Source organism: Sinocyclocheilus grahami, unplaced genomic scaffold (genome assembly GCF_001515645.1).
Source record: "Sinocyclocheilus grahami isolate Dianchi unplaced genomic scaffold, SAMN03320097.WGS_v1.1 scaffold197.1, whole genome shotgun sequence".
NCBI classification, from domain to species: Eukaryota; Metazoa; Chordata; class Actinopteri; order Cypriniformes; family Cyprinidae; genus Sinocyclocheilus; species Sinocyclocheilus grahami.
This window is the reverse complement of record NW_015505376.1, coordinates 1,129,206-1,151,598: the sequence shown is the minus strand read 5'-3', so window position 1 is coordinate 1,151,598 and position 22,393 is coordinate 1,129,206. Positions and strand designations below refer to the sequence as shown.

The following is a 22,393-nucleotide window of genomic DNA, read 5'->3' as shown; positions in this document are numbered from 1 at the left end:
TGCTGTCAAATGATTAATCGCAATTAATTGCATCCAAAATAAAAGTTTTTGTTTACATAATAAATATACACAGTACACACACACAGTATATTATGTATATATAAAGACACACATACAGCATATATTTTGAAAATATTTACATGTATGCATTTATTTTTATATAAATTATATCATATATATATATATAAATGTAACATATTTTTCTTAAATATATATATGCATGTGTGAATATTCATATTTACATGATAAATATACATAGTATACATACATAATGTAAACAAAAACTTTTATTTTGGATGCAATTAATCGCGATTAATCGTTTGACAGCACTAATACACACACACACACATATATTTATTTTATTTCAGCTAGTTGCTAAAATGTTGCTCATTTTTGTTAAGTTACAGTTGAAGTACAACAATACAAAACAAAATATAAAAGATCTAAAATAAAAAGTAAAACCTAATACAAACTGTATAGACATTAAAAAAACACAAACACAAAACAAAATTACTATAACTAAAATGAAAATTAAAACAGAAAATATAAAAAAATTACTAAAATAACTAAAAGGTAAAACTTAATGAAAACGATATAGACATATTAAAAAACTAAATCTAATGAAAATTACAAAAACAAAACAAAATTGCTAAAACGTTCAAATTCAAATGAATACAGAAAATATAAAAAATACTAAAATAATTACATACTAAAAAATTTAAAGCTAATAAAAGTGACAAAAACACAATAAAATTGCCAAAACTTTACCTAAATTAAGCATGAAGACGGAAAATATAAAAATGACTAAAATAACTTAAAAAATAAAACTTAATAAAAAAAAGGAAACAAAGACTAAAATAAAACACAAAACAAAATATAAACAAAAACTCAAATAAAATACAAATAATACAATAATACAAACTGTATAGACGTTAAAAGAAAACAAAAACTAATAAAAATAACAAAAACACAACAAAATTACAAAAAAAATTTGCTTAAAAGAAAAAAAAAGTAAAAATATAAATAAATGATACTAAAATAACACTGGTGTTAATTTGTCTCCAGGAAAGGAATGAATATTTAGTTCATGGAAATCTGCCACTTTCCTCTAACACTGGTTCTGATGCGTTGTCTATTTTTGGCAGGTCAGGTGACAGGAAACAACAACACTACTTTTATCTCCAGCGGGCAGGTGATGAACTTCAGCGGTGAGGTCATCGTGGTGTACGTCAGTCAGACGTCACTGGGGAGCAGCGGAGGAACAGACGAACCCTTCAGCTGCCCGGTTCAGGAAGAATCCAACGATGACAGTTTTCAAAGCGAGCCCAAATCTAACATAACCACAACACCGCAGGCCAAGCGCAGGAACGGACACCTAGAAAAAAACCTGCCCGTGCAGGAAATGTCCAACGACTGGTCCTGGCAGAAATAAAAAGCTGCAAACATTTCCTACTAGACTGGAATTGACTTTGCCTCCTTTTTAAATGATAACTATTGATTAATAATGGGCGTACAACAGCCTTTATAGCAACTAGAGTGCTATTTCATGAAAAATGCTATGCATTTGTTGACCTACGTATTTATATCATATAAATTAGGTACATCTTGTCAGTTTTTGTCAGTCAGCTTTGACAGGATCTCACTCTAATAGATCGGATGACAGTAAAAGTCAAGAACATTGACCCCAGAATGTCTCATTTTCAGAGAATCTCTATGTGGAGGAGCCAAATAAAGAGCGGCTTGGTGCGACAAGAAGCCAAACTCAGGCCAAAGACGATGAAAACACAGCCAGATAAAGCACAAACACATCCACCACAACAAAAGCACCATGCTTTTCGTTGTCCCTTTCTCTTGGCCTTCTGAAACCGAGCAAGCACATCGTAGGCTACCTCATGTCGAGAACCGTTTTTGGATGATGGTTAAAAGTTAGTAACATGGAAATGAGAAATGGGGATGTTGATTTGTGGTGTTAAATATTTTTTTTTAAACATAATTTGTAAATGTTAATCATTTTTTGGTTATTTATCGTGCCGATTTTGTGCCGCTAACCCGACAAGTCAGTCTGACTGGAGCAGTGATATATATATATATACAGTGGGGCAAAAAAGTATTTAGTCAGCCACCAATTGTGCAAGTTCTCCCACTTAAAAAGATGAGAGAGGCCTGTAATTTTCATCATAGGTATGATTGAAAATCGATGTTCTGATACATGAGTAGTGATTTTCTCCACCCATTACTGTAAATAAAGCTTGTTTGTATGAAACAATTGCTTTCCCTTAAATGAGAGTGATGGTATGAGAAAGGTATTTGGTTTAGTGATAAGCAGTGTTTATTGATTGTGCGGCAAAACCTCTGTATTCGAGCAAAACCAATGTTGACATAAAGCCTTTATAAATAGCGGTGAATGGCTAGCAGCTGTCGTGAGCTCAGTGCAAACATATACTCAGGAGCCGCGTGAGGTGAGAATTCCACCGAAGGCTGCTGGATGTTTAGCTGTGATTGGAATAATCATGAGTCTGGGATGGCAACAGAAACAAACACTGGATAAGTGTTGTTGAGTTCTGTCTGCCAAAGCAGGAAGTTCTGACCAGTGTTGCCAACTAATTTTCAGAGAAAGTTGCTAAAGGAAGGTCGATTTGTTGCTAAAAGTTGCTAAATGACGTTGTGATGTCATTGCTCAATGACGTCATTGCGTAATCACGACGCAAAATTGTCACATCATCAAACCTCAGCAAAAAATATATTTTAGATATGTTCATTTAGATTTGTTTTTAAAGTAATATGCGTGATATAATATTAAAATATAAATAACTGTATTTTTAAATACATTGAATTATTGAAAACTTGCACATTTTTAAATGGTTACAATTTAAGTTTTTTTAGTAGCTTGTAAACTCTATACATTCTCAACAATTATGCTTTAAGCAGTGCATTAGTAGTTAGTTAGTATGCTACACTCTAAGAAACGTCTGTAAAAATAAGCCACAATCTACTGTTAATATAAAAGAATTTTCCGTAATGTTTTTTTTACCTGTATTTTAAATTACGCATTGTGGTAATTTGGATGGACAATGTGTGCCTTTTTATTGTCTGAGTCCTTGTCAAAAGTTGCTAAAAGTTGCCAAAAGTCGTGGCCTAATGGTTAGAGAGTCGGACTCATAACCCAAATGTTGTGGGTTTGAGTCTCGTACCAGCAGGGATTGTAGGTGGGGGGGGTGAATCTCTACAGTGCTCTCTCCCACCTTCAATACCACGACTGAGGTGCCCTTGAGCAAGGCACCGAACCCCCAACTGCTCCCCGGGCGCCGCAGCATAAATGGCTGCCCACTTCTCCGGGTGTGTGTTCACGGTTTGTGTGTGTTCACTGCTGTGTGTGTGCACTTTGGATGGGTAAATGCAGAGCACTAATTCTGAGTATGGGTCACCATACTTGACCACATGTCACTTCACTTCAAATAAATGTTTAAAATTGCTCAATTTGTTGCTAGGTGCTTTTGGAAGAAAAAGTTGCTAGGGTAGTCTGAAAAGTTGCTAAATTTAGCAACAAAATTGCTAAGTTGGCAACACTGGTTCTGACTGGTTTTAATGTGGTTCTGCTCAAAGAACCTCAGGCACATTTGGTGACTCGTGACTAGCAATGACTGTTGAAGTGTCGCGCCATCTAGTGGAACGCTTCTGTAAGAAGAGTAGGGGTTATTCAACTTTTGCCAAAATGATGATTAGATTCAATATAAAGGCATATCTATTTACAGAAAAAATAGTAAGCCTGACATTTTAAAGACAAAATGTTGCTTTCAAAATTAATTTATATGCCATTGCAATGTTATTATTAATGTTCAATTCAAATTAGTTTGTTTGTCTGTACAGTTTGCAGGTTTTTAATTCATTTGTCATAGCGTTCACAAGGAATATATCTAGAAAGATACATATGTAAATACATGTAAATTAAATCATTAATTTAGGCATCAGTATATGTATGGGTGGTTAGAAACATGTATTTGTTTATTAAGATATTTCATTATTTGTGATATTCTTCATATATAACAATTCAAAGTCTGTCTATTATCTCAGCACTGCTTAACTCTAACAGAAATTATAAAATTAAAAATGTTAAACAAACAAACACTTTTCAGAAGGATATTCACAAATAATAATAATGTTTCTATTTTAAGTTATTATTAATAGTAGCGGTAGTAGTCTAACTATATATAAACTATAAACTATACATGATATATAACATTAAAATTAACTCTTTCTTTCTAATATATGATTTAATTGTCAGAAATTATGCTATTAAAAATGTTAACCAACCGAACAAAATCTTTTCAGAGGAGTTTCACCAAAAATATGTATCATTTATCATTTATATTGATCATTTATTATAATAATATTATTACATAGTTTCACACACACATATTTATTTATGTCAGACATTATGATATGATGTTTAATAAATAAATAAAATAACTTCATTAAAATTACAACTTTAAAATTAACTTTAAAAAGTAAAAAAAAAAAAAAACTTTAAAAATTAAAAGTTTGGGGTCGCTCAGATTTTTAAATTAATTAATTAATTTTATTAATTTCTTTTTTAACTTGATCCTGATTTGGTGCTCAAGAAATATTTATTTATTCTCAATGTATATATTTAGACTATATATATTATAAACCGTGATACATTTTTTCAGGTTTCTTACAAAGGTCAAAAAAGCAGCATTTATTTAATAATATTTGAATATATACCAGGCAGCTGAAATCTATTGTAACATTCTAAATGTCTTTATTGTCACTTTTAATACATTTAATGCATCCTTAAATATAAGAATTAACAAAAACTTATTGACCCAAAATTTTAAAGATCAATATATTTTCATTCATTAAGCATCCACTGATTCCACATTGACTAACTGAATATGACAGTTCTTATCTAGAGAATTGGGAATCTGGGGGAAGACCACTGAAAAAGAGCGATGGATCATTCCATATTCCCTTGGTCACTGTTGAGGTATCAGTTGATCCTAACATGTCACAGACTCAGTCCTGTCCAAACAGATCATGAGCTATCGGGTGACGGGAGAACCCCAGGTTTGGACACAGGTGCTCCTCTGGCTTGGCTGGAAATTACCTGATTTTTGAAGATGGAAAAACTGAACCGAGTTTCCCACCATTTAAGATCGAACAACACTCACTGGCATCGGTGTGTAGTTTTTGGCCATTTTAAGGTTCACTCAAATCAGCTGTGGTTGCCTAAGGATGTTTATGTGAAATAAAACAGCAGTGTCTTTGACAAAAATATGGCTATTGATTTAGTGTTATAAGAAGGAAAGTCCTTCAAAATCAAGTGAATCATTTTGCCAGTGGGGATCATTTAGCGTAAGAGTTTCCTGGAATATCTTCAGTGAGTGTAACCAGCAGGTCACATAAACAGCTTTATTTAGCAGCATGGCCTTTCAGATACATGCAGAATATAAAGAACATTTTGCATGCAAAATACGATCAATTTGTTCTGACCTCAGGAAAGGAAAGGGGATTTTCTGTCCTCCTTATTCAAGTACAAATGACATTTGAGCATTTATTATGACACTCAGTATCATGAGTAGCTTTGAAGAAGACCCTTCTTGCTGGTTGACATGTAATAAGACTGTTGGGAACATGAATGTCTTAAGGTAAGGTGCTTTTCATTTCATCAGTATCTTGTTATTAACTATGTCATTTATTATTATTGGTAGTAGTAGTAGTAGTAAAGAAATTATTAAAATTCTTCATATAACATTACAGTCTTTTTTAATATGCATAGTGTATATGATGATAATCTGAAGTCTGTCTTTCAAAAGTATCATTTCAGCACTGTTTGAATCTTTTTTTGACAGAAATTATGCTATTAAAATGTTAAATACATACATACAAACTTTTTGGAGATCTTTCCACCATAATTTATTATATAATTTATCATGTATTATTATTAGTAGTAGTAGTAGAAGTAGTTGTAGTATTAAAGACATTATTAAAACTATACATATAACATGAAAATTAACATGTAATAACATGTTCTATTTTAATATGCATAGTGCATTCAATTCTTTATGTCAGAAATGATGCTATTAAAATGGATAGATTTTCTTTCCTTTTTTTCTGTTTTCTTTTTTATCACACACCTTGCTATTAAAAATGTAATAAATAAACTATTTTCAGAGGGCTTTTCACCAAAAGCTGGTCATCCGATATTCGTTTAGATGGAAAAACTGCTATAGTGACTGGAGCAAACACCGGGATTGGGAAAGAAACAGTCAAGGATCTGGCAATGCGGGGTGGGTACTGCGGCCAAATCGACACTGACTGTGGAAATAACACATCGGGCCTTCTTTTCATAGAGCCACAGATGAAAACAGATTAAATATATTAGATCTGACTGATAGACCTATCCAAACCAGAATAAGTTTTTCCTGAAATTGCTCAGAAGAATGTACCAGTTTTTCAACTAATGGAACAAAACTTGTCAATAATCCCAAGGTGCACGAGTGATCCTGGCCTGCAGAGACCTGCTGAAGGCCGAACAGGTGGCTGGTGACATAAGCAGAGACGTGGAGAATGCAAACGTGGTGGTTCGGAAACTGGACCTGGCAGACACCAGATCCATCTGTGATTTTGCTGAACTGATTTACAACAGTGAGTTATGGATTAAGAACATTTTTCTATATACATCACACATTCAATTCTGATCTGATCTTAAAAGGATTGATTTTATTTTAGCTGAAAAGTCTCTTCATTTGCTGATTAACAACGCTGGCGTGGCAATGTGCCCATATTCAACAACAGCAGATGGTTTCGAGTCACAGTTCGGAGTCAATCATTTAGGTTTGATGAAGTGCACTAGTCGTTCTCTTTCTTTCAAAGTCTATAAAGAGTCATTATTTGTTGTTTAGAAGCAATGGAGATTGTTCACACTTGACGTGTGATGAATGACTCCTTTTCTTCATCAGGACATTTCTTTCTTACATTCCTCCTTATGGATCTGTTGAAGCATTCAGCTCCTTCCAGAGTGATTAATGTCTCCTCATTGGCCCACCACATGGGAAAGATCCACTTTGAGGACCTGAACAGTGAGAAAAGCTATCATCCCGTGAAGGCCTACGTACAGAGCAAAGTGGCCAACATACTTTTCACGCGAGAGCTCGCCCCGAGAGCGGAAGGTAAGAGCAAGGCATAAAACTTTCAAAATGTGATCCAAAAATCTGATTCTGGGATGTACGTATGACGATTTAGCAACCTTCGATGTTTAATCTGTGAAAAACAACAACTAGCGTCCAAACTGTCAATGGCTCTCATTCATTTTCAGTGTATGAAAAACCACACAAGTGTGAATAAATACTATCATGTTTCAAATGCATTGCTAATTCATCAGTATGATATCCTAACTTGAATGTCACATGTTTTAGCCACAAACATTCTTCATTAAGGCAATAAGTGCATTCTTTTGAAAATAAAGCAAGGTTAGCGTTTGATTTCTCTAACTGTCTTTCTGTGGCAGAGATGGGAGTGAGTGTTTATGCTGTGGATCCAGGCCTAGTGAAGACAGACATCATCAGGCATTTGAATAAGTCCCTGCAGTTCTTTGTGAAGACATTTGGTTTCCTGATAAAAACCCCTGAGGAGGGCGCATATACCACCCTGTACTGTGCCCTCACCCCTGACCTGCCTACTGGAGCCTACTACAGGTTACTACTAACTACTATGACGGATGCTAGTCGTGCTCATGAAATAATAGTGGCCATCGTTCCTATAAGCAGCATTGTTCACATGTTTTTTATTTTGCACTAGTGGTGCTAAATTTGACCGCAAGCAAATGAACTGCTGGAATGCTTAATAAATATTTCCTCTCATGACTTCTCACAGTAACTGTGCCATGGCTCCATGCTCCAGGGCCGCTAACGACGACAACACTGCTAGCAGACTGTGGGCTGTCAGCTGCCACCTGCTGGGAATTCGCTGGAAATGAGATTTTATGACTTCAACCACAGAATTATATCATAATAATGGCCTTTTTTATGATTTATTATGACTCAGTTTTGACCCAGCTAAGCCCTCTCTGTCTTCGTTTGACAAAATTGGTTATATTCTTGCTGTTTGTATTGACTCTTTGAGATACTTTGAAAGTTATCCTACTGTGATTTCTGGAACATACTGCCTAACTTCTGCATAATCTATTTTCTTGGGGAAAAAGTCCAAATGAGTTGATTGTCATTTGAAAACGAAATAAGGTCAGCATAGCTAAAGCATTTAAAAAGACTAGCCTACTAAACACTGGCAGAAGTAAATATGAAAGCTTAATAATACAGTAGTTGTGTTAATGAGGCAGAAGCGTCTTGGAATGGAGTGAAGGGAATAGTACTACTGTACCATTCCTTTACGAAAATTAACCATGTTTTTATTGTAGTAAAAGTACTAACCATGCTGGCGCATTGATTAACATTTATAACCAGTTTTACTACAAACACCATGGTTAAGTTGTGGTTACCATGGTTTAGCTCTAGTAACCTTGGTTTTTTGTTTTTATTTGTAGTTAAAACATGGTTAATTTGAGTAAGTAGCCTAGTGTAATTGGACTGTAGGTGCACAAGAGTAGACAGATAGAAAAAAAGTGGTTCACTGAACGATTTACAGTCACTTAATAAAGTATCTAAATGTAAACGATATTACATCTCTTGAGTAAGACGTACTGTTAGTGTTTATTGTGTTCGTAGAGAAAAACCAGACTGACGCAGCGAGGACATCTAGTGGACGTGCGCAGTCACTGCTTTTGCACAATTGGGCTTGTTTTTAAGTGGGGTGACGTGTAACGGAATGTCCAACCTTGCAAAAGAGATTCAATTGAACAAAGCTTCCTTCCTTGGGGTTCAAAGCCATCACAGCGAGCACATTCATGCGAGCGCATCGCGTTGCTCATTTTGAAGTCAGACGCGTTTCATTGGCCGGAGGACAGAGCTCTGGACGGGAGGGGCTTGGATCCGGATCGCATAGTAATATCTCATTCATAAATTACACAGGACTCTAGAGTAGAGCACTACTGTCTGCTGAGGGAAACCGGACAGTATTGGAACAATGCACTCAATAAGGTAAGCAATGCTGGTGTCATGAATGAGTCTACTAAAATTAACAACTTTTTCTTTATCAAAGTCTTCATATTGTTTTCATATTGTTTTGAAAATATGCTAAAATGCTCACTCTCTACTGTACATATACTATCAAATTTTGGATAATACTGGCTGATCTAATAATTAAATATGTGAGAATGGGGCTAATTGTCACATGGGGAAGTAGTCATAAGGGCTGTGTCTCAGGTTTTGAGTCATTACATAAATGTGTTTTGACAGGGAGTTTGCATGTTAGTTGAACAACTTCCAAAACCCTTTTAAACCGAATACAATTTTAGATGTATACCATTTATTAAGTAGGCTGCATTACTTATTGGTCACAACAATGTGGTGTGTTTGAATCGTACTTTTTTATATTTATGCTGTTTCGTGAATTAATAATAAAAGCTTTTAACTAGCAGTCTAATTTGAGAAACTTACAATAAAATAGTGTGACAGTGTGCCTCACAATTGGGTTGACTTAATTGCATCTTCATTCCTGAGCAATAACAATGAAAATGCACAGTACTTTTTGTAGACTGTATGTAAATCAACTGTAGTTTTGTGCATCTTTAAAACAATTCTTTGACAATTGCAATGTATAGCTGTACACATGCATTTGTAGCTGCAGTAATGCAATACACCCTTTTACCGCTCACCAAACTTACATATTCAGAACACGTTTGGGGAGGAGAGCGTGGGAAAGAGAAGCCATTCACCTTATTAGAAGTCAGGGTACCAACAGAATGATTTTGAAACTGATAGGCCTATTTCAAGGTTAAAAAATGCACATACTGTTGCTTTAATGCTTGAGGAATGGTCATGGACAGTGAGGGAGATTTACGTGATGGAAAAGATTAATATACAGAGTTTAAGACTCTAAAAGAGTCAGTTTACTGAGAAATGGAAACTTTTAATGAAAGGTTTGGGTGAGATTTTGGGGCAGTGTTTTTGAGCATATATTATACATTTATAATACTTATAATACTTTCTGTCTATTAAGATCCCGTCTAACGCTGCTGTTCTTTATATATTGCTTTTGTTGTTGTTTTTATGTCATGTTATGTTTTTATGTATCTGTTTATTTATTTGTTATCTCTTCTTGTACAGTAAAATCCTATTTTTCTCATGTACAAAACAAAAATGTATATCATAAACCATGTAGGCCTACATGCTTTGCAAGAAAGAGTTGGATAAAAAATAAGCTGGAAAAAAACCCCCCACAACAACTCAGAATTGTGAGATGAAAACTCGGAATTGCAAAAAAAACACAATTCTGAGGAAAAAAGGAAAAAGCTATAAATTCTGAAATGCGAGCAAAAAGCTTGTGTCAGAAACGAGCTTCCATATGTGACAACTAGCCCCGCTCTCCTGTACTACTTCACAATCCACCAAAAATGTGTTCATTACATAGTATAAACATTTGCTCTGTAATCAATTCCAGAAATGTCTTCTGTGGTCAGTGGAGCTCTTCTGTACGTCTTGATGACAAAACAGTCATAATCACAGGAGCTAATACAGGCATTGGCAAAGAGACAGCGAGAGACCTTGCAAAAAGAGGTAAGTTCTCAGGACATGTTACGTCTCAACACGGTCTTGACCTTAAAAGAAAAAAAAAAACGCTCTGAATGATCTGATTTGTTCCGTTTACTGCACATGCTGTGAACAGCATCAACTGCCAACCTGTTATGGGAAAAAACCATGCCATGTGTGATGCCACTCTAACTAGAAGAGGGTATAGAGAGGTTAGCTGGAATAATTGCAGTCTATCACATCATATTGGCACTATTGTTGCAGTTGATAGCTTTATCTTGGATGCATATTCATTGTAGTTTGTTCTTTTTAATATGGCATAAAATCATCATAATCTGGGATGAAAATAACAAATGCAAGGGTAAATCATACCCATTGTCCCAATGTCAAATGTTATGCAATCAAAACAACAAATAATTCATCTTATAAGAGCGACAGGGTCTTGGAAGCTTTGAATGCGTGCTGATAAATAAACGACAGGATTACAATACTATCTGCCAAAGAGATGTAAAACCGTACACTTTCCCACATGGACCCGCTGAATTCCAACAAAGAAACTCTGACGCTTGCCAGCCAAATTGCTCTGAATAGTATAATAGACGTTCTGCACAGTAATTATCAGGCAAACAGCTATTGTGTTAGCTCATCAGCCTTACATCCTAGTTTAGCACCAAATTAATTATTATGCAAGGACATTTCAGAGCAAGGACATTTGCTGGAGTATGTAAACACAGTTATTTCAGATCCATGATGGATGTCTGCTCTGTTTCGTGTGAAATCTTCCATGACTGTTTGCACATTAATATCAGCTTCTCTTTGTGATGATGTCCTCAGGGGCTCGAGTCGTCATGGCCTGTCGAGATCTGGAAAAAGCAGAAGCAGCCAGAAAAGAATTAATAGAGGATTCTGGAAACCAAAACATTGTGGCGAACAAACTTGATTTATCAGATACCAAATCCATCAGAGCTTTTGCAGAACTCATAAACAAGGGTATGTTTTGATTATTTGATTTAAACACATAATATATCTATACAATTTTGAAATACTAGTATTAATAGAATATTATATAATATCAATTTGTTAATGGGCCTTTATACATTTTTTTTGTGCGTTTTTTAGAGGAAAAGCAAGTCAACATCCTGATCAACAATGCTGGAATCATGATGTGCCCATATTCAAAAACGGCAGATGGCTTTGAGATGCAGTTTGGTGTTAACCATTTAGGTAATGTTACTTTATATTTTACAATATGAAAGAATGTGTTTACATGCATACACTATTTACATTTACATTTAGTCATTTAGCAGAAGCTTTTATCCCAAGCGACTTACAAATGAGGACAATAAAAGCAGTCAAAACTAACAAAAGAGCAACAATATATAAGTGCAAATAACAAGTCTCGGTTAGCCGCAGTACACGTAGCAAGGTATGTATGTGTGTGTGTGTGTGTGTGTGTGTGTGTGTGTGTGTATATATATATATATATATATATATAGAGAGAGAGAGAGAGTCACAATCTGTGCTGGGAGGAGCGCGGAACAAGGAGACATGGAGTACATAAACAGTCTTTAAGCCAAGAAACACAGGGGAATTACACAACATCCAACGAGTAGAACCGACAAAGGGCGACTACACAGACTGGGGCTAATAAACACAGGTGCATGGAATCAATATCAAATTAACACAATTAACACGAGGAGAAACTGGGTCACGGGGAGCAAAACACACACAGACAGTCCTTAATGAATCCATGCTGAATAAAAGTATGAATTTATTTAATAAAAAAATTACTGACTCTAAAATCTTGAAAGGTAGTGTGAGTGTGCATATCTGCACATACTGCATCCAAATGTCTATTTCTATTTTAACATCCAAAACCGAGGCAATTTTACATATAAAAAAACTATTTCAAGTTATTATTAACTAGTTTATCAGCATTTTGTTTTAAACACTAATTATGACCCAAGAAGAATTAAGACTCTCAGTAAAATTAGATTTCCTGTATCTAATCAATACTTGGTCTGGCCAGTAAACCAGTAAAATAATTTGATCCAAAAAAGTGACAAATTAAGCACAGATTATGTTTGTTTATAAACTAATCCTATAAGGCAACCTTGTTTCACACAGGAGGTCTCAGACTAGTGACCCTCTAAATAGACAGCGCATGCTGTTTAATCATTTTATCAGCAGGATTTGACTTCCTGTTGGAACCTAAACACTCACGTATAGTATACATCCTTTCCACATACATCCACTTCCATGCATTTATTGAGTAACAGACAATGCACAGGGGCATCAACAGGACAGAAGAGACAATGAAAGGACAAACAACCCCTGACTATTTTTATCTTCTCCAATCCACCAACAGGTCATTTTCTGCTCACCTACCTTCTGCTTGACCTCTTAAAGAAATCAGCCCCCTCCAGGATCATCAACGTGGCTTCTGTGGCCCATACGTGGGGCAGCATCCATCTGGATGACATAAACAGTGAGAAGGGTTACTCTCCACGGAGGGCTTACGGCCAGAGCAAACTAGCTAACATCCTCTGCACACGCTCCTTGGCTAAAAGACTGCAGGGTATGTGACCTTCAAAGCAAGGTTATCCATGTCAGACTAAACATGACCCTTAAGAACACAAACTAATATCGTGTTTGTCTTCTCTCTCCTGAACTCTGCTTGATTTGGTATTCGTGAGAGTACAACGTGACATTAAATGCAATCTTTTCCCGTCAGACTACATAAACACAATCAAAGCCGGGACACAGGGCAGAGGTGGTCACAACTGATCTTTGTATTTGTCTCAGACTTTAGGATGCAGGACTGTCCTAAGCATGTGGAGAATGTCCTGTTTTCTGTGCTTGTCACTGATTGTCATTCATGTGACAATTCAAACTCAAAATCAAATAACAGATGACACTGTGATCTGTTCAGAAGGGCCACAGAGGGATCACACCGCAGACATCTGTCAGACTACATAAACACAATCAAAGCCGGGACACAGGGCAGAGGTGGTCACAACTGATCTTTGTATTTGTCTCAGACTGTTTCCTTTAGGATGCAGGACTGTCCTAAGCATGTGGAGAATGTCCTGTTTTCTGTGCTTGTCACTGATTGTCATTCATGTGACAATTCAAACTCAAAATCAAATAACAGATGACACTGTGATCTGTTCAGAAGGGCCACAGAGGGATCACACCGCAGACATTGCGCATGAAATTCATATCTACACCAGTAATTCTAGTAAAAATGTAATTCTCTAACAGCATCGTAGTAAAGAATATAACGAAATAATACGGTTTTAATCTGTTTGAATCTGCTACATGCCTTCTGTCATCTGATTGATAGTTTATACTTTTTCTCCCAGAGTATGAGCTCCATTTTCTCCTGTATCATACAATATGAGTCATAAAAGCCTGATGCATCAAATATGATACTAAAAAAAACTACTTTAAACAAGTGAAGCTACTTAGGTTTACTTGCACATACATATTTTTTTTTCTTTTTTTAAAATATCGAATTTGACACATGGGCTGATAAGGAACATTTATTTCTCAATTATCATTATATTGCATTGCATTACAATGGTTTGCTACAACTGATATTTATGTGCATTTTATGTAACTAGTTTGCTATTCTGTTATAAAGAGCTTACTGATTTACATGCATGATTTACATTTGATTTGCATATTGCTCAGTTTGGGCCTCTGAATAACATTTAAGGTGTTTTTTCCTTCCAGATTATGAGCTCCATATTCTCTTATATCATACAATATGAGTCATGAAATCCTGATTATATCAAATATGATACTAAAAAAACACATGCACTCTGTAGTTTGATTCCTAAATGAATAAATCTAAATATACCATGTATGAAAAAAAAATCTAAAAATACCATTAATATGGCCATTATATTTTCTTTGAAAAGGTACCGTGTCTTTCTAGATTATACACCGTGGCAATATCATGTTTTTGAACATCTATTATTTAATGTAGTTTAGCATGTTAAAACCATGGTACATTCATTATTATAATATTTGTCACCATCACTTACCATTGTACCACTGCAACACTTTTTATAAGGGAAATTCCAATGTAAACTAATGAAAGTTTGAATTTAAATGAACAGACTTATTTCTATTAAAACAATTCTGTTACTAATCATGGCAGTACAAAAGAAGAAAATACTTATTTCAACTGCTTTAATCATTTGTTCGCTAGTGTGTCATCTGCAAGCTCTGATAGAAAAATATGGTGATGGTTGTGTTTGTAGGCAGTGGTGTGACTGTGTACTCCCTCCATCCTGGTGTGGTGCAGTCAGAGCTGTTTAGGAACCTCAGCAAGCCTGTGCAGATAGCAGTCAAGGTCTTCAGCCCTTTCACCAAGACCACTATTCAGGGGGCCCAGACCACCATCTACTGCGCTGTGGAGCCCAAGCTGGACAATGAGAGTGGAGGATATTACAGGTACAGAACAATTATTTTAATAGAATTCTTAGTCCAGTTTACTCTCCCGATATGCACACAAGATGTCCACCATTTAATTTTTTTAAGATTATAAAATGTGTTAATCATGCAATATAGAAATGATTTTAGTCATATTAATGCTCATTAAGACAGTGCCATCCATAAGCCTGAGAATCTGCTTTGTTTCCAGCGACTGTGCTCCAGCACAGTGTTCAAGCGAAGCTTTAGATGATGAAATGGCTCAGAAACTCTGGGAGCTCAGCTGTCAGATGCTTGGCATTACTTGGGACTGATGGAGCAATCCTCTCAGTGACACTGTTATAAAAGCGGAATAAAAGCTTTTGGACTAATGTCATAGATAATGGAAACTGTAGTGTTCATACAATGCCTGAATGAATGCACTGTTTTATATTGTACATTGAATACTCTTTTTAATATTCTTATCCTTGGCTATTCTGTGATAATTTCAGTAGACATAATGAACTGCTATGAATTCAAATGTATTTTGGTCTATTAAATCTTTTATCTTTTATTTGCATTTGTTTCTTTTTGCCGATGAGCTGCTGTAATATCCACAGTTAATGAACTAAGCAAAACTGCTAATCTGAAGCTTATTTTCACAGGATGTTTGCCTTCATGCTAGCATATAAAAGTACGAAGCCCCCAAGGAGACATGGTGATGAAAAAAACAAGCAGATGTAAGGAAAAAATGTATTTCAATGCGTTTTCGCTTTCTCTCACAAAAGTATTGCATTCCCCCGAGAAAGGGGATGGTAAATCAAATTAAATGGGATGAAAATTTTGATGATTTTGCGCTATCTCACAAATATGTTGCGTTTCCCCGTGAAACTTTGCGTTCCCCTGAGAAACTTTGCATTTACTCAGAAAACATTTGGAATGATGTGGGAGAAAAACTATACTTTGTGAACGATATAATGTGGTTTCACGAGAGAACGCAAAAGTTTTGGGGGCTCAATAGTAAATGGACGATGGCTAAAATATAAGATGATCATTAAAAAAATATTTGAATGATTTTGTGTTGGCTCACAAAACGTTTGCGTTCTTCTAGACATTTTGCATTCACTCGTAAAACTTTAAGTTCGCTCACAAACCTTTTGTGTTCACAAACATTGTATTTTGCGAGCGAGTTCGCCTGCCCATCTGTTCTTGATGGTTAATGGTAAACTAACTTGGCTTGCTGTCTTTAATGGAGGCTCAAACCCGAGGCTGAAGTTAGAGAAATAGAGGGGGAGCTGGGGAGGTGGAGGGATGCCGGAAGAATTGATGCTGTGACGGTGCAATGAGAGCTGCTTATATATAGGCTCGTAATGATGATTGACAGGACTGAATGACTAGGCTCCTACCCTTGGAATTTCATTGTTTCCCCTCCATCACCACATCCTCTTTGGAGCTTTGTAAAATGAAACCTAGCTTAAGTGTAAGCGTAAAATTCTACAAAAGCACATGAAGTACCTCGTTGTATCATGTTTGGATAAACTGTTTGAAAATGCTTATGGTAGAATCCATGTAACAATCCTCACAGACCGATAGACAGCTTACACAACTAATGAGAATGCGGACAAGTCGTTGCGCGCTAAACTCCAGTCGCTAGATGGCAGCGAGCACGTCAACTGTGCGCAGGAGTTGGGAGCGAGCGCGCATGCGTGCATGCGTCACTCTTAACGCTGCGTCAGTCTTTCCGCAGTTAAATCTACGTGGCTTAGTTCACACACAGCGGAGTTAGTTTGTTGCTTGCTGCTGAACCACTGCTTCGTTCTTTGATTTGTCAACACAGGTAAGCTTCTTTTCGTCGACTTTGCGTGTTTAGTAGTCTATGCTGGTATAACGTAAAGAATGCCGTTTTAAAATAAGGTAATAATACGGTTCCGTGTCTTACTGAGGACGTGTCTGCTGTGGTCGGTGAGTTTGAGCGTAAACACTGTTTCTAACTGATCAGATATGACCACTTTCTTAGTCCGAGTTAAAAATATTTAACGTTTAGATGCTTATGTTCAATTATCAATTAAGAAATGGTTCTCAAAGTCCTTTGCAAGTGTTTTTATTTAGTGTAAAGTACGCAGCATGCAGGCTAACAGTGCTAGTTAGCCAATCTATAGATTATAGTCATTGGTCACTAAATATATTTTAGTTAGTTAACAAAGTTATGGGTTTAACAACTGGCACCTTTTGAGAATATATTTGACAAACTAGCTTGTGAGTAGATTGGATTCCAGATGCTTGGGTTTTGGGTGAAGGGTATCTCATATTTAACGTTTAGATGCTTATGTTCAATTATCAATTAAGAAATGGTTCCTTTGCAAGTGTTTTTATTTAGTGTAAAGTACGCAGCATGCAGGCTAACAGTGCTAGTTAGCCAATCTATAGATTATAGTCATTGGTCACTAAATATATTTTAGTTAGTTAACAAAGTTATGGGTTTAACAACTGGCACCTTTTGAGAATATATTTGACAAACTAGCTTGTGAGTAGATTGGATTCCAGATGCTTGGGTTTTGGGTGAAGGGTATCTGGGTCTAATAAATTCATACGTAGTGAAACCTGTATAAAGCATCTACGTTAACTGGTTTCTGTGAAATGTTCTCTTTCCCGTGAGATGCTGATGTAGCGATGCAGAGGTCTGGTTGTGATTCGTGTTTTGTTCTCTGAGGATGTTTAGTGTTTGTAGTTCACATCTGGGAGTTACAATGTTCTGATGTCTTCTCTCTCCAGCCTCACATCAGGATGGATCAGATCATGCAGTTCGTGGAGCCCAGCAGGCAGTTCGTCAAGGACTCCATCAGACTCGTGAAAAGATGCACAAAGCCTGATCGAAAAGGTCATTCCAGTCTTTTGTCGTTTTAATTCAAAGAATTGATCAGCATAAAGAAACTTCAGGAGTACTGATGCTAGAATTATGTATGGAAGTCTACATTTTATTAAGGTCTCTTGAGCTGAATGCAGATTAATGGTTTGTGATAAAGATATTGGCTGTGGTAAAGATAATATAAGAGAAACATCTAATAAATAGACAGCCGTTTCAGAGGAAAATGGTGTGACAGTAAAGTTTGTAAGAGAAAATAAAAATGGAATATTTCTAAGTTTATTGTTTTTAGTTTATTTTTGAGCATATTTAACATTGCATGTACTTAAGTCTGTTTCACATTTATAATAAAATAGCTTAATTTTGTTTTTTATTTCCTGCTCTAGAATTCCAAAAGATTGCCATGGCAACAGCAATTGGATTTGCCATTATGGGCTTTATTGGATTCTTTGTCAAACTCATCCACATCCCCATCAACAACATCATTGTGTAAGTAATCCACAAAAACACACGATTAACATTGTATTTCAGCCTTTTATTGCAAGTAATATGAAAAAAACATTGATTACATAAACATGATAGTCTAATACTACAGTGCATATAAAATTGAGCAAATTGCCTGTTGAACAGACATTTTGTTTCATTCAGTCTTTGATTTGATTGTCTTTGATTAAATCATGATTGTTTTTTGTTAACAGCGGTGGTTGAATCAGCTGCATTGTGAGGCCAAACAGATCGTCGGCTGCCTGAAACCGTGTTGGATGATGGACGATGGACTGAATGCGGAAATCTGTATAAATCATGTTTTTTGTGCGCGTTGACATTTATATTTGGCTGTGTTAATAAATCAAAGGTTACACTACTCATTGTCTTCATTAATAAAAGGCTGTTAGTGCTGAGGAAAAGGCACATTTTAAAGGCTTGGTGCTTTGTTCACAGTGGTTTAATTCCCATGCTCCATAGAAGTGGCTTGTCTGTGGTGACCGTTACAGGTTTTCTGCCTCCTTTGGGGTCGTGGTCCTCGTAAGTGTTGGATGTGCTTACAAGCTGTCCAAAAGCCAAAACTTGATTGTCTATAAAAAGGGGACAAAAGGTAGAGTTTTATGGACATTCCAAACCGTTAAAAAGGACTAGTTTAGCATTACATCACTTGCTCACCAATGGATGCTCTGCAGTGAATGGGTGCTGTCAGAATGAGTTCAAACAGATGATAAAAACACCACAATAATGCACAAATAATTTATTACTTTAGTCCATCAATTAATGCATTGTGAAGTCAAAAGCTACATATATGTAAGAAACAAATCCATTATTAAGAAACACTGCTTCCAGCTAAAATGTGAGTCCTTTATCCGTAATATTGCTTTCTCTAGCAAAAAGTCTTACCCGAATCCAGAAATACGCACTAATCAAACACCATTTACAAGTGAAAAACAATCCAAAAGCTGTTTTAAACAAATAGAAAACAAGCAAAAAATGTAAACTATAAAAAATAAACGGTCTAAGCAAAATTAGTGGATTTTGATGTGAAAGAACTACAGGGGATGGACTTTTTTTTTTACTGGAGGAAGCTTTATGTATTATAGACTGGTATTTTGACCAGAAGCGATGGTTTAAAGTTAAAACACCTTGATGGATTTGATTCTTACAAAATCCTTTTCACTTCACAAGACTTGAATTGATGGACTGGAGTCATGTGGATTACTTGTGGAGTGTTGTGATGTTTTTATCATCTGTTTGGACTCTCATTCTGACGGCACCCATTCACTGCAGAGCATCCATTGGTGAGCAAGTGATGTAATGCTACATTTCTCCAAATCTGGGGTGCGTTTCCCAAAAGCAACTATGGTCGCAAGTTCCATCGTTACCAATAGAGTTCAATGGAACGAACCACCATAGTTGGCTAACGATGCTTTTGGGAAATGCACCCCTGTTCAGATGAAGAAATAAACTACATTTTGGATCGCCTGAGGGTGAATACATTTTCATTTTTGGGTGAACTATTCCTTTAGGGTACTTCATGATTGAGGATTTCATGCATTTAAGGTGCAAAGAAGGGTGAGAAATGAAGGGGATAAGAAAAAAATGCCACCAAAGTGTCCAAGTAACCACCAAAAGCTGTGAATACACCGATTCCACCTGCTGTAGTTTTAATTAAATTGGCCGCCCGAGGCTTCTCACCAAACCCGCCAGGGGTACTTGTGGAAATGTTCTAATGAGTGAAGCGGGACAGAACATGCCCTCGCGTAACCTGGTGGGAACGACACTGTTTTCTCTGTCTCTGGCTCTCTCATTCAGTTTAACTGCTCACTGGAAACCCCGAGCAGCAGCAGTGCTGTAATCTGGATGTCAGACAGAGTTCAATGGCTCTCACTTCAATGGCCCAGCCATCTAGCAACAAAAGCGTACATTTCTCTTGATCACTGAGCATGCTATTCCCTTCAGAGAGACCCAGGTGCCACTCAGAAAGGAGTTATACCTGTTAGCTGGAATGTGACCCAATTAAGAATTTCGGGTAGTCTCTTATAACATCAGACACACTTGACCGAATTCATTTATGTGAGGCCACTGAAGTGGAGAAGAGAGTTTATTATTTGAAGCACCAGACTGGTTAACGTTGTGGTTTTGTACTATTCTGCAACAGGTTTTCATGAGAAACTATTTAAAGTTTTTCTTATCTTTAGTAAGATACTTTTCAAGTTAGTCTCTGCTGAGCCTATACTGACCCCCAGTGGCGATTTTTCTTTTATGCCAAAATCATTAGGATATTAAGTAAAGATCATGTTCCATGAAGATATTTAATAAATTTCCTACTGTAAATATATAAAAACTGAATTTTTGATTAGTAATATCCATTGCTAAGAACATCAACATTATCATTTGGACAACTTTAAAGGTGATTTTCTCAATATTCTTATTTCTTTCAAATAGTTGTATCTCAGCCACATATTGTCCTATCCTAACAAATCATACATCAATGGAAAGCTTATTCATTCAGCTTTCATATTATGTGTTAAAAAAATGGACCCTTATGACTGGTTTTGTGGTCCAGGGTCGGTCGGACGCATGCATGCACATACAGAGAGTTGGGAAGGTTACTTTGGAAATGTAATAGGTTACAGATTACAAGTTACCCTACTTAAAATGTAATAAGTAGTGTAACTTTTCAATTACTATATTAAAGTAATGTAACTGATTACATTTGATTACTTTTCAAAATTTCTAACGTTTTCAACGGTTAATCATTTTCAAACATGTAAACCAGGCAGGGTTAAACTTACAGTATGTGCTCAACACTGAACACTGTCAGACTTTCAAAATCCTTCATCACTTGAATTAAGACTAATATTTTAATTTTAAAGAAGACATTGGATGCAAAATATCTTCATTTGCATATAAAAATGTGTCTTAGCAGTGTGTGGACATAACCACCCTACAATGATAAAAAAAATCACTCCTTATTTTAAATCCCCCAAAAACCTAAACAGTCTCAATTATCAAGCCATTTTGATTTTGGAGTGAATACCAGCGCTCTCTTCCACCTTCAATACCACGACTGAGGTGAGAACCTTGAGCAAGACACCAAACCCCCAACTGTTCCCCTGTTTTTATTTTTTATTTTTATGATTATTTGCTAATCGCATTTGCTCTTCCACAGAAGAGAGGGGCGGGGTGAGCAGAGCTCATTAGCATGTAAAGAGAAATGCACCGAAACGAGTCGCTGTGAACAGAGCTGTTTTTGACAAGGTAAAAAGTGTTGTTTTATACGACCACTGAGACCATTTCAAGAAAACCCTAAAGAATCATACCAACTTGTGGAAAATGGGCATTCGATGGCCCCTTTGAAGCACAGCCACCACAAATCCAGACTTACTTTAAATCAGGGGTTCTCAAACCTCTCCGTGAAGTACCCCCCAGCACTGCATATTTTGTATGTCTCCCTATATCTGACACACCCACTTCAGGTCTTGCAGTCTCCACTAATGAGCTGATGAGTTGAATCAGGTGTGATAGATGAGGGAGACATACAAAATGTGCAGGGCTGGGGGGAGTCCAGGACAGGTTTGAGAACCACTGCTTTAAATCATTCCGAGGTTCAATACATATTTAAAATCATAAGAAATAGTTTAATAGCTATGATACTCTTTTTGAAATCAAATCTTTGCATAGCTATGACAGGAAACACTGGAATCTAACAATGCCTTAGAAAAAAACAGTTCATCTTAAAAAAAAATAAAGCATATACATAAACCCTATAGGAAATATAAGAGTTATCTGATAAGCATGTTAGAAACTACTGAAACATTGGTGTTTCATATTTTAGAGCAGCCACTGCAACTTATGAAAGAACTCAATTAAATCTGTATGTAGGAGTGTGTAAAAAAAATCTGTACTAGTTACACACACACACACACACACACACACACTGAGAGAGAGAGAGAGA

General features: G+C 36.1%; 5 protein-coding genes across 5 annotated transcripts in view; 4 read left to right on the top strand and 1 right to left on the bottom strand.

Moving 5' to 3' along the window:
* The window catches only part of tnfrsf11a (tumor necrosis factor receptor superfamily, member 11a, NFKB activator), a 14,180-nt gene extending 12,070 nt beyond the window's left edge, over nucleotides 1-2,110 (top strand). Inside the window, exon 10 of the mRNA XM_016285455.1 lies at nucleotides 1,146-2,110. Coding sequence (XP_016140941.1) covers nucleotides 1,146-1,432 — 287 coding nt within the window. The 3' untranslated portion in view covers nucleotides 1,433-2,110. The remainder of the gene's footprint in view (nucleotides 1-1,145) is intronic.
* Nucleotides 2,111-5,599: 3,489 nt separating this feature from the next.
* Nucleotides 5,600-8,070, top strand: LOC107595155 (retinol dehydrogenase 12-like). The gene is made up of 7 exons (XM_016285491.1): nucleotides 5,600-5,666; nucleotides 6,193-6,308; nucleotides 6,511-6,666; nucleotides 6,751-6,855; nucleotides 6,981-7,190; nucleotides 7,529-7,715; nucleotides 7,894-8,070. Exons 1-7 carry the CDS (start codon nucleotides 5,653-5,655, stop codon nucleotides 7,994-7,996), a joined length of 891 nt encoding a protein of 296 aa, XP_016140977.1. The 5' UTR covers nucleotides 5,600-5,652; the 3' UTR covers nucleotides 7,997-8,070.
* Nucleotides 8,071-8,160: 90 nt separating this feature from the next.
* On the top strand, nucleotides 8,161-15,851 carry LOC107595137 (retinol dehydrogenase 12). The gene is made up of 7 exons (XM_016285454.1): nucleotides 8,161-9,113; nucleotides 10,576-10,691; nucleotides 11,499-11,654; nucleotides 11,784-11,888; nucleotides 13,033-13,242; nucleotides 14,936-15,128; nucleotides 15,319-15,851. Exons 1-7 carry the CDS (start codon nucleotides 9,100-9,102, stop codon nucleotides 15,419-15,421), a joined length of 897 nt encoding a protein of 298 aa, XP_016140940.1. The 5' UTR covers nucleotides 8,161-9,099; the 3' UTR covers nucleotides 15,422-15,851.
* A 955-nt stretch (nucleotides 15,852-16,806) lies between these two features.
* Nucleotides 16,807-18,811, top strand: LOC107595136 (protein transport protein Sec61 subunit gamma). Its single transcript, XM_016285453.1, has 4 exons — nucleotides 16,807-16,923; nucleotides 17,859-17,964; nucleotides 18,336-18,438; nucleotides 18,648-18,811. The coding sequence occupies exons 2-4, from the start codon at nucleotides 17,871-17,873 to the stop codon at nucleotides 18,655-18,657; spliced, it is 207 nt and encodes a 68-aa protein (XP_016140939.1). The 5' UTR covers nucleotides 16,807-16,923; nucleotides 17,859-17,870; the 3' UTR covers nucleotides 18,658-18,811.
* A 49-nt stretch (nucleotides 18,812-18,860) lies between these two features.
* The window catches only part of tpk1 (thiamin pyrophosphokinase 1), a 70,098-nt gene continuing 66,565 nt past the window's right edge, over nucleotides 18,861-22,393 (bottom strand). Inside the window, exon 9 of the mRNA XM_016285452.1 lies at nucleotides 18,861-19,022. Within this exon, the coding sequence (XP_016140938.1) occupies nucleotides 18,883-19,022 (140 nt within the window). The 3' untranslated portion in view covers nucleotides 18,861-18,882. The remainder of the gene's footprint in view (nucleotides 19,023-22,393) is intronic.

Coding starts and splice junctions, on each gene's coding strand:
- LOC107595155 (XM_016285491.1), top strand. Junction 6,309..6,510: donor CAAGGATCTGGCAATGCGGG/GTGGGTACTGCG, acceptor AATAATCCCAAG/GTGCACGAGTGATCCTGGCC. Junction 6,667..6,750: donor TGCTGAACTGATTTACAACA/GTGAGTTATGGA, acceptor ATTTTATTTTAG/CTGAAAAGTCTCTTCATTTG.
- LOC107595137 (XM_016285454.1), top strand. Junction 11,655..11,783: donor TGCAGAACTCATAAACAAGG/GTATGTTTTGAT, acceptor TGCGTTTTTTAG/AGGAAAAGCAAGTCAACATC. Junction 15,129..15,318: donor GAGAGTGGAGGATATTACAG/GTACAGAACAAT, acceptor CTTTGTTTCCAG/CGACTGTGCTCCAGCACAGT.
- LOC107595136 (XM_016285453.1), top strand. CDS start 17,871: ATGGATCAGATCATGCAGTTCGTGGAGCCCAGCAGGCAGTTCGTCAAG. Junction 17,965..18,335: donor CACAAAGCCTGATCGAAAAG/GTCATTCCAGTC, acceptor TTCCTGCTCTAG/AATTCCAAAAGATTGCCATG.